This window comes from Tachysurus vachellii, chromosome 18 (assembly GCF_030014155.1).
Source record: "Tachysurus vachellii isolate PV-2020 chromosome 18, HZAU_Pvac_v1, whole genome shotgun sequence".
In the NCBI taxonomy this organism is placed as follows: Eukaryota; Metazoa; Chordata; class Actinopteri; order Siluriformes; family Bagridae; genus Tachysurus; species Tachysurus vachellii.
The window spans coordinates 5299400-5314082 of NC_083477.1; the positions used below are offsets into that span (position 1 = coordinate 5299400).

The 14683-nt window shown below is 39.1% G+C and overlaps 1 protein-coding gene across 1 annotated transcript; it reads left to right on the top strand.

Moving 5' to 3' along the window:
• Positions 1-1209: 1209 nt before the first annotated feature.
• Positions 1210-14441, top strand: mapk3 (mitogen-activated protein kinase 3). Its single transcript, XM_060892844.1, has 9 exons — positions 1210-1693; positions 3082-3264; positions 3604-3793; positions 4813-4929; positions 5133-5247; positions 6355-6486; positions 9984-10093; positions 10681-10810; positions 11963-14441. The coding sequence occupies exons 1-8, from the start codon at positions 1482-1484 to the stop codon at positions 10798-10800; spliced, it is 1179 nt and encodes a 392-aa protein (XP_060748827.1). The 5' UTR covers positions 1210-1481; the 3' UTR covers positions 10801-10810; positions 11963-14441.
• The last annotated feature ends 242 nt before the right edge of the window (positions 14442-14683 follow it).

Consider the following 14683-nt stretch of genomic DNA (forward strand, 5'->3'; position numbering starts at 1 on the left):
TAACTGGAGCTTGTTTATGCTCCTACTGCAGTATCCAAAAAAGTAAAGCATAACAATAATCCAACCGAGAGGTAACGAATGCATGAACTAGTGTTTCTGCATCACGTAGTGACATCATATTTTTTATATTAGCAATATTTCTGAGATGAAAGAAGGCTGCCCTACTGATATTATCTACATAAACTACATCCACATCTGACCAGAGTCAATAATCACACCATGGTCTTTTACTGCTGCACACGATGAAATAGAAAGACTATCTAAAATTACTCTGTGATCAGAAAGCTTACTTCAGGCTTTATGTGGTCCTAGTATGAGCACCTGTGTTTTGTTAGACTTACGGAGGAGTAAGTTTGTAAGCATCCAGTGTCTAATGTCTTTTACACATTCTTCACTTTTAATAAACTGGGGTCTTTCATCTGAATTATCCAAAACATATAGCTGCGTGTCATCAGAAAAACAGTGGAAGCTAATACCATGTTTACAAATCATTGCATCGAGGGGTAGCATATATAAAGAGGAACGCAGTGGGCCTAAAACAGAACCTTGTGGGACACCAAAGATAGCCTTAGTATACTTCGAAAAGTCACCATTTAGATCTATGTACTTGTATCAGTCAAACAAGACCTGAGCTAGGGGAGGGCTGTCCGCTTAACACCAGAAACATATTCTAGTAGAATAGTATGGTAAATGGTGTCAAAAGCTGCACTAAGATCAAGTAACACCAGTAAGGAGACACAAACCTGATCAGAGATCATTTACCACTATACCACTATTAGTATTAACTATATTAATATCAAGCAGCATGGTGGGATCTGCTGGGATCTCTGGTTTCTGTGTGTGTGTCTTTATGTGTGTGTGTATGTACGTGTGTGTTTATGTACGTGTGTGTATGTATGTGTGTGTGTATGTGTGTGTCATGATGGACTAGTATACCATCCAGGGTGTATTCACGGGGTAGTTTGAAGTTATTTGTTGATAAGTCTTATATTCGCAGAACAAAAGAACATTAATATATCAGGATATCAGGTCATGATTGGTGTAGACAACACATAATGACGATTATCATAATAAATAACAAATCACTACTCTTGAGCGAGCACCCTGCCAAGCCTTTACACCGGTGCCATGTACAGTTCGTGCCGCGCACGCGCATTGTAGCAAATGCGGCCAGAAGATTGTTTTCAAGAGGCGCCTCCGCGCATTTGCGTTTTCAAGCTTGCGCGCACGCGCTACCCGATGTAGTACGGGAGGAAAAATCCGCTTTCACTTAGGCCACACACGCGCACACACATTTACGCACTTCTGTAGACTTCATCGAAGCAAGCAGGGCGCTTTAACGACTCCTGTTTGACTGTCAGTTCAAGTGCGACGTTGTGATCGTTCACGGAAATAAACGACGTTGTCGATAAACTGAAATCAGTTGAAGGCCCCCAACAGGACTGAGCGCCGGAACCGAGCGGGACTTGTGGAGCGGAACGATGGAGGCTTCGGGCAACAGTGCAACGGTGGCAGGAGCCGCGGACTCGAACAGTAGCGCCGCCAATGCTGGAGGAACAGCCGCGCCCGGTGGAGCCACTGGAGCCGCGGGACCCAAACCTGGCCTGGAGTCGGTGAAAGGACAAAATTTTGACGTGGGCCCACGTTACACCGACCTCCACTACATCGGGGAGGGTGCCTACGGGATGGTCTGGTAAGAGGGTATTATAATGTTATTTATTTTTTTAACAACACAACAGATAGCCGAGCTGAGTATGCTAACCAGTTCGGCTAGCTAACATACCTAGCTAGCGTGCTAACATTTTATATGGAAAAAATATGGTGGTGTTTTTTTTTGTATTATTATTATTATTATTATTATTATTATTATTTTGAAGGGCCTAATGGAAAAAATGCTACTTCATTCTTTGAAGCAAAGCAAAGCGACATTTTATGCTAAAAAAAAAAAAAAGTCGTTTGTTTACAATGCAGCAGAATTTGGGCGGCTCAACAAGTTCGCCTCGTAGCACATAAAGCTAACACAGTCCAGAACCGACCGGAACATCCAAAGCAAATCAAAAAACAAGTGTATGGTCCATTTAAATGTTGGTACAGTTTACGACAACGTACTAAAGTACAGCACGTCTAGCTATTTATTCTGTAGACGTAATTAGATGTAAACTAAAGCGTATCTAGCCAATCGTTAACGAGACTTTTACATCGTTTCACGAATAAGACGTCTGCCTGCATTAAACTAGCAGATGACAGTTGTTTTAGTTCTAAGAATTTGTTTTGCTGATCAAGATTAGCGTATATTCAGCTAGATAGCTAACAAAAGTAAAGATACAGGAAGCTAAAACTGCATGCTAATACGTTAGCATTTAGCTCCTTGACATGTCATTATGTCGAAGCTGTAACATAGGCGTGGTTTTAATGGTTATTGATGCTGTTTTTATTTTAAAACTTACCACTTACTATTAACTAAAAGCTTGGGCATTTACCTTATTACATCACTACGATGTTAAGTAGATGTGCTAAATTGTTTCTCTAAGTTTATATATTTATCTTTGTGTTTGTAGCTAGCTGATAAATTATTATCTTGTGTTTGTTATTTTATCATGATAAAAACCCAGCTAACTTTGAGTTCTCGGTTATCTGGATCATGTGAGCATAATGTCTGAGAATTTAGTCCCTACGTATGTAAATAATCTAAGATTTTGCTTTTAAGATCATTTCCTTCTAAGTGTAATGTTGTCTAACATTTTTGGTTGTTATACTGTACGTAATGCATTGTTAATAAATCTGCTGATTTTGGAATGACGTGCAATTCGAAATTAATTAATTTTCCAAATAAAGTAAAATGCATAACATCTTATTATTGTTGTTTAATAATATATAAACTGTTAAATGGGAAGATTAAACTAGTTGTAGTTTTGTAGTGTATACTGGATGTAGTTGGATTTCAAAATCTAAACATCATGATGCATTTTTTTTTTCTTGCAGCCAACCATTTTCTTTTCTTTTTTTTCTTTTTAATAGTTTAGCCACCAAAATTGATTGAGCAAACTAACTCTTTCTTCACTTCCTCACCCATGCATTTAGCTCTGCTTTAGACAATGTGAACAAGTGCAGAGTGGCCATTAAGAAGATCAGCCCGTTCGAGCACCAGACGTATTGCCAGCGCACGCTGAGGGAGATCAAGATCCTGCTGCGCTTCCGCCACGAGAACATCATCGGCATCAACGACATCCTGAGAGCGCGCCGCATTGACTACATGCGTGATGTGTATCCTTTACCCGAGCAGAGCGTTCGGCCACGCCTGAAGAGTCAGGCTGCACTGCGATGAGGAGTCAGGTTTCCAACCATTGTCCTAAAGAGTAGTGAGGCCCGAGGGTTGTGCTTTAGAGATTTGCCTGATAGATTTATGCCGCATTTCACTGTGGTCCAAAATGAAATGTAATTGCTTTGCGATTTATCATCCTAGATCATTTGCATTCATGTCCAAACATCAACTAGCACTTTTAACACTCATTTAAAATAGTAATTGGCATGTGCGCCTGTCTCCGCTCTGGGATTATCCCTGAGAGCTGCTGTAAAGTCGATTAATTCCTTGACTGCCTGCAGCTACATTGTGCAGGACCTGATGGAGACAGACATGTACAAGTTGCTGAAGACCCAGCAGCTCAGCAACGATCACATCTGCTACTTTCTGTACCAGATCCTGCGTGGGCTGAAGTACATTCACTCTGCAAATGTTCTCCACAGAGACCTGAAGCCCTCCAACCTGCTCATCAACACCACCTGTGACCTCAAGGTCAGATTCAGTCTGTGAAGAGTATTTTCTTTACTTTTTTAATATTCTGTTCTTAAATTCTTTGCATAGATGTCATTGATGTCTGGTTAGAGGACAAACTCTCTGTGGTCTTTGTAAATTGGTGGGGGGATCAGAACAAGAACAAATCTCTGTCCGTCATTTCAGAACGCTCTCTCTCTTGCATGAGCATTCATATGTTCAAGCCTAGGCATGTTTTTGTGGTTGGTGCTCTAAAGCACTAAAATTGTCTCTATGGTAACCTTATTGGCTTACTACAATATTAAAATTGACATGGTATTATGTAACATGAACACTATTGTAAAGCACTTATTACTTTTTGGCTTCAGCCAAAATACTGGAGCGGCCACAACCACAAGAGATAAACTAGAACCCGTAATCAGGTAGTTGCACAGAGGATAAGGCTTTGATTTACTGAAGGTAGTTTGTCAGCAATTCCCCAATCCCAGCATTAAGCAAGACATGTCAGGTGTGGACAACCACAAATATATTTAGGTAGACCACTGGAGAGTAAAAGCTCCAGTCTTTTCATTGTATAAAATGAAAAGGTCCAAGTGCATTAATACAGACTAAGAAAAAAAACAGATTGTCATTGACCAGTTAATCTGCCTGGTGTCTATAGTCTCTCTCAATATGTTTAACCATAAGGTTGCTCTGTGTACTAAGTAGAACAGTTATATAACAGCTTGCTAGTTTTCTTGATGTTTCCAAATAACTTCTTGTTCTCGATTACAAAAATGTCACCTAAAAAATTTGCTCGTCCCAGAAACCCGGAAATAGGTTTGTCCACACTTCCATGTCATGTTATACAATTATCACACACATTTTCCAACATGCCATAGACACTTGTATCGAGATGTTTGTTGTTATTTTTTGTATTTGGCCACGTTTTATGTTACAGCCTTGATTTCCTGGGCCAGATTTAGTGCATGCAAGATTGTGTTTCTCAGATAGCCAGTGAGTCTGATTTTGTATTGTATTATTTTTTTCTGCATTCTCAGATCTGTGACTTTGGGTTGGCACGGATAGCTGACCCAGAGCATGACCACACTGGGTTCCTCACAGAGTACGTGGCCACTCGCTGGTACCGTGCTCCAGAGATCATGCTCAATTCCAAGGTAACTGTAACTCTATGCATATGATTAGGCTCCTGTACACATCTCCATGTATATATGTAGGAATATGAGAGAGTGAATTTTGTTAATTCTCTCTCTCTCTCTCTCTCTCTCTCTCTCTCTCTCTCTCCCTCTCTCCCTCTCCCTCTCTCTGTGTGTGTGTCTTTGTCTCTGTCTCCCCCTCGCCCTTTTCTTCTGTGTGTCAGGGCTACACAAAGTCCATTGATATCTGGTCAGTAGGTTGCATCCTGGCCGAGATGTTGTCCAATCGGCCCATTTTCCCAGGAAAGCACTATCTGGACCAACTCAATCACATACTTGGTAAGACGTCAAATTTTAAAACTAAAATATGGATGCAGCAACAAGACAACAGTCCAAAACCTGAGGGAAATCAATAGAGCACTAATTTTAACAATCAGATCAGTTAAATTTTGTGCAGTTGACATTGCAACTGTACAGAAACCCAGTTGTAGATTTATTTCATAAAATTGTTTGAACTCGAACTCGTTTTTCAGTATTAATATTGAAATGCATTGTAATTTAGCTATTTAGTTGATTGTGAAACCCAAATACACTAAATGTCTACATTTTACATTTAGCAGGCACCCTTGTCCAGATGTCTCACATTTTATCTCATTTTTATACAACTGAGCATTATAGCATTATACAACCTGAGGGTTAAGGGCCTTGCTCAGGGGCCCAGCAGTGGCAGCTTGGTGGACGTAGGACTCGAACTCACAACCTTCCGATTGGTAGCACAACACCTTAACCACTAGGCTACCACATCCCTGACTGCTAGGGATGTGGCAGTTTGACTGTAATTTAGCAGTTTACAGTCTAACTGCTGTAAATTAAATTTGGAGATATTTTGCATTGGGGTATGCAAACTTTTGCACCCAACCGTATACAGCACCTAATCACTTGACTGAAACGATTGCAGCTGCTTTTGGTTTGCTCGGTTTTGCTTATGAAGTTGTGGTCGGGGTCGAAAACTGACACATTTTCCATCTAACGCAGTCAAGACATCCTTATGTCCAGGTTTTGCACTGTTAGCTTCATACCAGGGTTACAAGCCTAATGCAGCTATCAAGTAACACAAGGTATTGACTGCATGTTACCATTGTGCAAACTACAGGCTGAAGTTCACACATTCTCAAACCACATAGTTGTTAGATAACCTCAGACAGGCTTGTGGTTTCTGACACATTATGAAGGGAACCAACATTGTAGGGGCTGGCATTATAGTCCTAGAAATGCTCAATTCAGCATGTAATTTAAGTTCAACACTTTTAGATTTTTTAACATTTGTAATCAAAGTTTGTGCAGCGCCAATTTCGCTATAAACATGAAACATTAAAACCACATTCCATGAAGAGTGCAGGTGTAAAAATGATGGGCTTTGTATAAATGTATGTGTGGTTTTCCTAGGTATCCTGGGCTCTCCTTCTCAGGAAGATCTAAACTGTATAATCAACATGAAAGCCAGGAGCTACTTGCAGTCTCTCCCACCAAAGCCCAAAGTTCCATGGAGCAAGCTCTTTCCCAAGGCGGATAGCAAAGGTATACACATGTACACGCATGCACCTACGGAGAATAGACAATATTCAGTAGTCGAGTCCAAATCCAGATCTATAAATAATTTATATTGGTAGTATTTTTTTTTTTTTTTTTTTTTTTTTTTTTTTAATTTTATTAAAGTTAATGACTTGATTAATGACTTGTCTAAACTTGAGTTTCATGCTTGAAAGCTGTGTTTTTGCTTTGTGTCAAGGTAAGGCCATCCTTAAAAATATTCTTGTTTGCCGTAACCCGACCGACCCTGTCAATTTAGGACTGACTCAATTTTTTATTTTTTTTTTTTTTGCTTAAAGTCCGACCGACTTGCCGGTTGTAAATTTGCGTTAAGACCGACCAATTTTTTTTTTACTCTTCAAACAACTAATACAAAAGCAATAAAATAATATTAATTATATTTTAGTAAGTATTGTAAATATATAAATTGCCTAGGCCTACATACAAATGAAGGCTATGTTCTTTCTTTTAAATAAAAACCCGTGACGTCATCTATGTTGACACTATTGGTTACCGTTTGTCACCCTATGGCCTGTGCGTTCGCTTCGTCTCATACACTCATTCACTGTCAGTCAACGGTTCGCGCTGGGTAATGATGACTGCGGCTGCAGTAAACAAAATGTTCGCGGTCACCGTTCAAACAAATTTGTTTGTGGTCTAAATAGCCTGCATCAAAATGAGGTTTGCAATGATGCGCCCGAAGGCACGGGTTGAAGACCCAGTCAGTGGCGTCACGATATGCTAATTTGTTTAATTTCATACCTACGTAATCACCATCACCAAAATTGTACCTTTTTTTTTTTTTTTTTTACATTGATACTTGAAAAAAAAAAAAAAAATAGACCTACCTACCGACCCTTTTTTTTTTTTTTTTTTTTTTTTTTTTTTTTTTTTTTTTTTTTTTTTGGCAATACTGTTACTGCAAACCAAAATATTTTTAAGGATGGCCTAAATCGAGACTGTTTTGAGATTGTTAATGAAAAAGCAATCTATTCTTGTATGTTTGACAAGGAACTGATCAAAAAAGGCATACAACTAAAATAGGACACTTTTCATTATAAAGATCGTATGAAGTTGATTAGAGCAACCGTTTGCATGCTTTGCTATTCAGTCTGATCTGCATAGCTGCAGTAGGAGTGTGTGCGCAACAGATTTTGTTTTAAAATCCTTGAAGAATTTTGATTTGTGGCACTGTGTGGTGTTATTCTGGAAGTAGCTATCAGAAGACGGGTAAGCTGAGGCCAAGAAGGGATACACATGGTCAGTGAAAATATTAAAATATGTGACATACAAATGAAGATTGTTTGGCATTAACATGCCTAGAGTTTGCCAAGAAAACATTCCCCACACTATTATACTACCTCCACCAGCCGGGAGTGTTGACACAAGACAGGTTGGGTCCAAGGATACATGCGTCTGGTGCCATATTCAAAACCCTTCCATCTGTGTGCCTCAGCAGAAATGGAGATTCATCAGATTGGGCTATTTTTTTCCCCAGTCTTTAGTTGTCTTGTTTTGTTGAGCCAGAGCTCACTGCAGCCTCAGCTTTCTGTTCTTGCCTGACAGAAGTGGATGTTTTTTCTATATTGCACCATTCTGAGTGAACTCACAGATAAGCAGTTCAGAAATACTCAAACCAGCCTACCTGGCACCAACAGCCATGCCACGGTTGTAATCACTGAAATCACATTTTTTCACCAAAACAGATGCTAGAAAATAGCATGAATGTATCTGTATATAGGTTCTTATGTTGTATTAGGTTCTTGATGATGATATATTTTACTATTCTTGTGATTATTTTCACTGTTTACTAGTTTAAAATTCAGTGATTGTAAAATGTTTGTATTTTGATGAGCAGGGAGAGTAAGAACTGAGCTGTATTGCTTATCATTAGCGCGATTCTGTTGCATAAGGTGCATGGTGCAACATGTACAAACGGGTCTTCTATAAAGGATGGCATTCAGTTATGCTGGTAGTATCATGGCAACACTCTACATTTCTTTTTTTTTCTCTCTACTGAATCAGTGTTGTCTTTAAGAGTGCTTACAATATGTTTGGCATTAATACAGCATTATAATTACGTCAGCATGATTCAGTGGCACTCACACTAATGTAAGAGAGAGCTTTAATATTCAAGGTAGAGCTGTACTAAAAGCCTGAAAGCCTTAGACATCTGTGCACTGTGCGTGTGTGGGCATTCAGGCGTCTGTGTGTATGCATGTGTGTAATATGTCACACACACTGATCAGCCATAACAGTTAAACTACCTGGCTACTAAAATGTAGGTTCTCCTTGTGCCACCAAAACAGCTCTGACCCATCGAGGCATGAACTTCAAATCCTCTAAGACCTTTAAAGGTGTGCTGTGGTATCTGGTACCAAGACATTAGCAGCAGATTCTTCAAGTTCTCTAAGTTGTGAGGTTTGCCTTCCAGACTTGATTTTTCAGCACGTCCCACAGATGCTTGATCTCATTGACATCTGGGAAATTTGAAGGCCTTATCTGTGACCTCAAATCATTTCTAAAGAAGTATTACAGGGTGGCATGGAGTGATATCCTGCTGAAAGAAACCACGTATACTGATGCCATGAAGGTGTGCTTGGTCTGCAACAGTGATTGGTAGGTGATACGTGTTAAAGTAACATCCACGTGAAAGCCAGGACTTTAAGGTTCTACAGCAGATCGTCGCCCAGATCATCACACTGCCTCTGCCGGTTTGCCTTCTTTGTGACACACGTACACTCGGCCATCCGCATTATGTAAAAGCTTAATCAGAACTCCTTCTTCTATTCCATATATCTCACACACACACACGTGTGTGTTAAGGCCTTTGGGAAGTTTGAATGGTAATCAAGATTAACATTTCAGGTCTTAAAGAGTGGTCCTTTTGTTCGTTATCTGGTTGGCTTGTGTGTGGGTGTGTGTAGGAGTGTGAGCTGGATGTAGCTGCAAAAGAATGGTGAATATACTGTGCAAAATATCTAAAAGCTCTGAACATTGCACAATGTTTAATGGCATGTCATTTTGTGCTTTTTGGTTTATTTATTTTACTGGAAGATAACCAAACATTTCCAATTACACATATTAACTTTATTTGATGATGTATTTTAAGAAATTGATGGATTTATAGCAGTGTAGTGAATGTTTAACACTGTGAGTACAGATAGCAAACCCCCCACCCCACACCCTGGGGGCTGCCAGACAATCAGATGAGGCCTGCAGGCAAAAACAATTGTGGTTTGTTGAATGTGGCAGCCAGTGACAATAGGGAAGATATTCCATTTAAAGTTGAATGTGTGTGGGTTTAATTTGTATAGTAATTTCCCTTTACACAATAAAACTTCATCAGACGATTTTTAATTAGGCTTCTTCCTGAAATTCCACTGTTTTTGTTTATATCGACAAACACAACATTGTAAGCATGTGTGTGTTCATAATCTGTGTGTATGGTAAAAACTTTTCATTGTTGTTTGTCTTCTGTTTAGCTCTGGATTTGTTGGACCGTATGTTGACTTTTAACCCCATCAAGCGTATAACTGTGGAAGAAGCACTGGCACACCCTTACCTGGAGCAGTACTATGACCCCACTGATGAGGTACTCTCGATCTCGCCTCTGCAGCACGTACCCCACATCTCTCACTCTTTCTACTTACTGTAAAGCATAAAAGCTGCATTTGTTCTGTAAAAGCTATGATCCAACGACTGCTGCCTTTCATCCCACGCCTAAGCTGCACATAAAATGAATTAGGAATGCATCAATCTGTGTAGTGTAATGGTGTCCTTTTGTAATGTTTAGTGCCCTCTGCTGCATGAAAGGAGAGGTACAATTCCAGTGAAAGTTAGCAAGCCTCCCTTTCTTAGGCAACACAGTCCCAAACTCTTAATTTTTAAGGAGAAGAAGCAGAGTTTAACAAATATGCTGAAAGAGGAGGCAGAGCAAAATTTCTGACTCTGGAAGAAATTTAATTGGAATGATGAAACACAGATGCCAGTCAAATACATTGCATGGTTTTAATGAGAATATTTCTGTCTAAATTTCTTTGTATGATGTATATGTCTACAAACATGTTTCTAAATGTGTCTATAAACAATTTTGTAAAATTACAAACTGCACCATTAAAGCATCAGAGATAATATACAGGTTTTATTTGACTAGGAACACTTTTTTATGTCTGTGTGTAGCCGGTGACTGAGGAGCCCTTCACCTTTAACATGGAGCTAGATGACCTTCCTAAAGAGAAGCTGAAGGAGCTCATCTTTGAGGAGACGGCACGGTTCCAGGCCAACTACCAAGGCTCCTGAGGGAAACGAGGTAAAGATGAAGTAAAAACATTTCAGCTAGCCGTCCATTTACTGGTGTGGATTTAAATGTATTGATTCATAACCAGGCTGGTCAAAGTAAGCATAGAGTATTGATGTAGAAATATGTCGCAGTACACTTTTCTGACATATTTTGGTAATTATAGTGTCTCTTTCTACTTTTTTCAAATTCTTTTTATTTATTTATTTATTTATTTTTATTTAGGTTGTTTCATGTGTCTTTGCTATTTCACTGTTCTCTCCTTATGAATTTAAACAAATAAACAAACATCAGCAGCGTTGCTTTTTAAAAAAGTAGACACATTTTGACCCCAGCTGCTTTGCAACAAATAATTGCCGGTTTCAGATTTTCTAGAAAACTATAAGGAGCTGAAATCTGTGTGTGTAGGTCGGTGGGCCAAGAATGACACTACCGCTGTGTTTATACATGAGCTGTAAAAAAAAAAAAAAAAAACGCACACAACCACGTCCCTGTGCTGAACAAATGTGAACACTTTCATACGGCTGCTGATGCCAGCCTGCAGCTGTGAGATTGTTGCCATGGTGATAGCATCAGATGTTGCACTTGTATTGCAAGCTGCTAGAAAGCTAGGGCAAAGTCACACTGTCATCGTGCCAAACAAATAAGAACCACCTTGAATTTATTGAATGAAGAATTTTTTTAAATATATAGTTGGTCAAGTATTTGTTGATTTATAGTATTTTGTCAATTTATATTACCACTGCTGGCTAGGTAACATTGAAATATAGGGATGGATGTGTAGCTGAGACTTGAGGGAGCTTTGGAGAACTCAAGGTTGAGGTTTATTTATAGATTGCTGATTATAATGATTAGGACTGTTTCTCTAAATATGTTCTTCCAGTTTTTTCACTGCTGATTGAACATCCTGTTGTTGTTTTGTTTGTTTGGGGGTTTTTTGCCACGGTTGCTGCCATTGGCCCAAATTTCCATTACTGCTCTATTTGTCCAATTAGCATTGTTCCATCTTGACGTAAACAAAAAATTCCTCCTAATAAGACTGCTGAGTCTGTGTATGTTTTCAACTAATTTTTTGTTCTCTCTCTCTCTCTCTCTCTCTCTCTCTCTCTCTCTCTCTCTCTCTCTCTCTCTCTCTCTCTCTCTCTCTCTCTCTCTCTCTTTTAGTACCCAAGGAGAGGTATCAAGCCACGCTTAGGCTAAGAACAAGATAACTCCAAACAAGCTACAAAAGTTGTACACACGTTATCCAAAAAAAAAAAAAAAAAAAACTAAAAAAAGGAGAAAAAAAATTGTACATGGAAAACTTGAGCATTTCTTTTCTTTCTCTTTCGCCTGGAGGCTGTGTTTGGGTTTCTAACCTGCTATGTAAACGCCATTGAACGGGGGGCAGCTATATCCACCGTGTCACTCCATGCTGCACACAGCCCACTATACCTTCACCCTTCCTGCTTTTCTTTTCTCACACTTCTGCTCTTTCTCGCACTCTCTCCCCCTCTCATCTCGCCACATTCGGCCTGTTAACGTTTTGGTGTTTATGCCGTTCAAACAGAGAAAGCGTAGAGAGGGAGAGGAAGAGCGAGCATATCGTTACTGTGGGCTCCGCCTGGGTGTATACGTGTATGCATATGTAATTTGGACTTTTTTTTTAAATTTTTTTTTTGCATTCTCTCTGAGTATTATATGTCTGAGATCTGTTTGTACACTGTAATTTGAACGTTATGATCCTTTGCAAAATGTGTTTTGTATGTGGAGAGTTTATATTTGAGTATTTGTTAGAATTTAATTTTTTTCTTTCTTTTTAAATCAAAACACACGAGAAGCCTGGTTAGTTTTCCTTGCTCTAGATAGTCAGTCATTGCTGGCAATTACAAAAAAAAAAGGAAAATACACAGGATGAAGATGTATAGAACGGAATCTTGTGTTATTTTACTGTACCATATCTGCTTCCATTGGTGTTTCCCTCCCCATCAGTGCTCTTGGAAAATGAAGCCATCAGTATCATCCAACTCTATCATCCCAGCATACTTTTTTTCCTCTTTTTCTGTTTAACTTTTTGCAGCAGCAAGAATGAACCAATTAAGAGAAAACACTCTATACATTGAATGTTCATTTCCTCGACGTTCCTCAGTGTGTAGATTTTCTGCAAGTTATTTTCTTAGTGTTGGTCGTCAATCCCTTCCTTTTTTTTCTTCCTCCAGCTAAACATATTTTATCTCCGATTTTAACCGCTGATCCCTTATCATTTTTCTCCAGCACCTGCAGCATTCGTTCACATTCGTTCTCCTCACGTTGCCAGTTGAGGAGGCATAGCCAAGCCGATCGCTTTCGGAGCCATAGCACACACTCCTTCCCCCCTGGTGATGTCACAATTTTTTCGAAAAGGGCTTTTTTCCACGGGGCTTGCTGACCTCAACGCCTCTCTTGCCTGTGATTGGCTGACCTTGTGATAATGTAGTCTGTGACTGGCTGAATTTGCATGCACCAAATCACAGGTAGTGTTTCCTATTTTCCTGCTCGTTTGAAGAAGTGTTATTGCATTGTTTTGTTTCCTGCAACTGACTTAAACGCCTGTAACAAACGCAGATATACGCTTTTTGTCTGGTCACCAACGAGGAAAGCTAGCTCTTGAGAGATGGAACAGAGAGAGATTTTAAACAGCGGGGTACGTTTTACTTTGAATAAAAGCCGAGCTCCATTCCTACACAATGTTAATGTTTGTATATTTTTTGTGTAGGTACAGCGAAAGCACACCCTGCAGTACATTTCATACATCGGCTGAATGACGTTTTTCAATCTGTGCACCTGCACTTTGTGTCTCACGACCAAATGCTTTGTTTTATTTCTTCTACATATCTAATGTTGTTTTTTTTGTTTTTTTTTTTTTGCTCTGTCCTCTTTTGTCTTCTCTTTATAGAAACATTTTTGATCGATGGAGATGTGACATAACCTCTGTAGTACTCACTCCATTTGGGTCCCGCTTTTTATTCCCCCCTCTTGCTTTGTTGGTGCATTGTGGGACAGAAAGGCACAGATGGTCGGGCTGCATCCCCATGTCTGTGTCTGCATGTCTGTCTGCTTCATTATTTATTTTCTTTTTCCCCTCTGCGTCCTCTCACTGCAAGTGACTCTGCGCCGCTCACTGAGCCAAGGGGAACAAATCGTTACCAAGGAAATACTTATGCCGCGTTGTTGATGTATTGCTTATTTACAAAAATGGGACCATAGGGACTGAACAATCGCACAACACACGTACAGATATCCATCTCTCACACAAACAGTATATTATTTGAGACCTACAAATTAATAGATTTAATAATGTCCTTTTAATGGCTGTTCTTATAATTATTGATGTTATATTGATAAATATTTTTTAAGAATGAAAAGGGATGTAAAACTTTTTTTTTTCCTTTCATTTCTCTCTTCATGTGTGAATTAATCAGGTGTTGTTGTCACTCTATCGGAAAACTATCCCCCTCCCAATCTTTTAAGGAATTATTTTAAAAGATGATTTAAAGCTATGAGTAGATTGTCAAGAGTTATGAACCATGGATGGTTTTAGTGTATGTACATGCTTATGGGTATTATGAATTAAACAATTAACAAAGAAACAGACTTATATACATAAATAAAATTCCTGATGTAATTTGGTGTGTTGCAGGTTTTTTTTCTTGTGAATGTTTTCGTCTCTGGTGCAGAATACATCAGTCTCGATCCATTTTCCTGCTTGTCCTATAACTCAGTTGATTTGTTTTTGGATGCTTTTGAAGATGTTCTTCATCTTTTACTCATCACAGCATAATGATAAGAGTTTAAAGCATTTATTTGATATTGGGTGGAAAAAACTGTTCACATGGAGCTCTATAGTAACAGACTGAGGAAAAATCA

What these genes read in the sequence shown, in the direction of transcription:
- mapk3 (XM_060892844.1), top strand. Translation starts at nt 1,482, where the DNA reads ATGGAGGCTTCGGGCAACAGTGCAACGGTGGCAGGAGCCGCGGACTCG. An exon ending in GGTGCCTACGGGATGGTCTG is followed by an intron (nt 1,694 to 3,081) that starts GTAAGAGGGTAT and finishes CCATGCATTTAG; the next exon opens with CTCTGCTTTAGACAATGTGA. An exon ending in ACACCACCTGTGACCTCAAG is followed by an intron (nt 3,794 to 4,812) that starts GTCAGATTCAGT and finishes CTGCATTCTCAG; the next exon opens with ATCTGTGACTTTGGGTTGGC.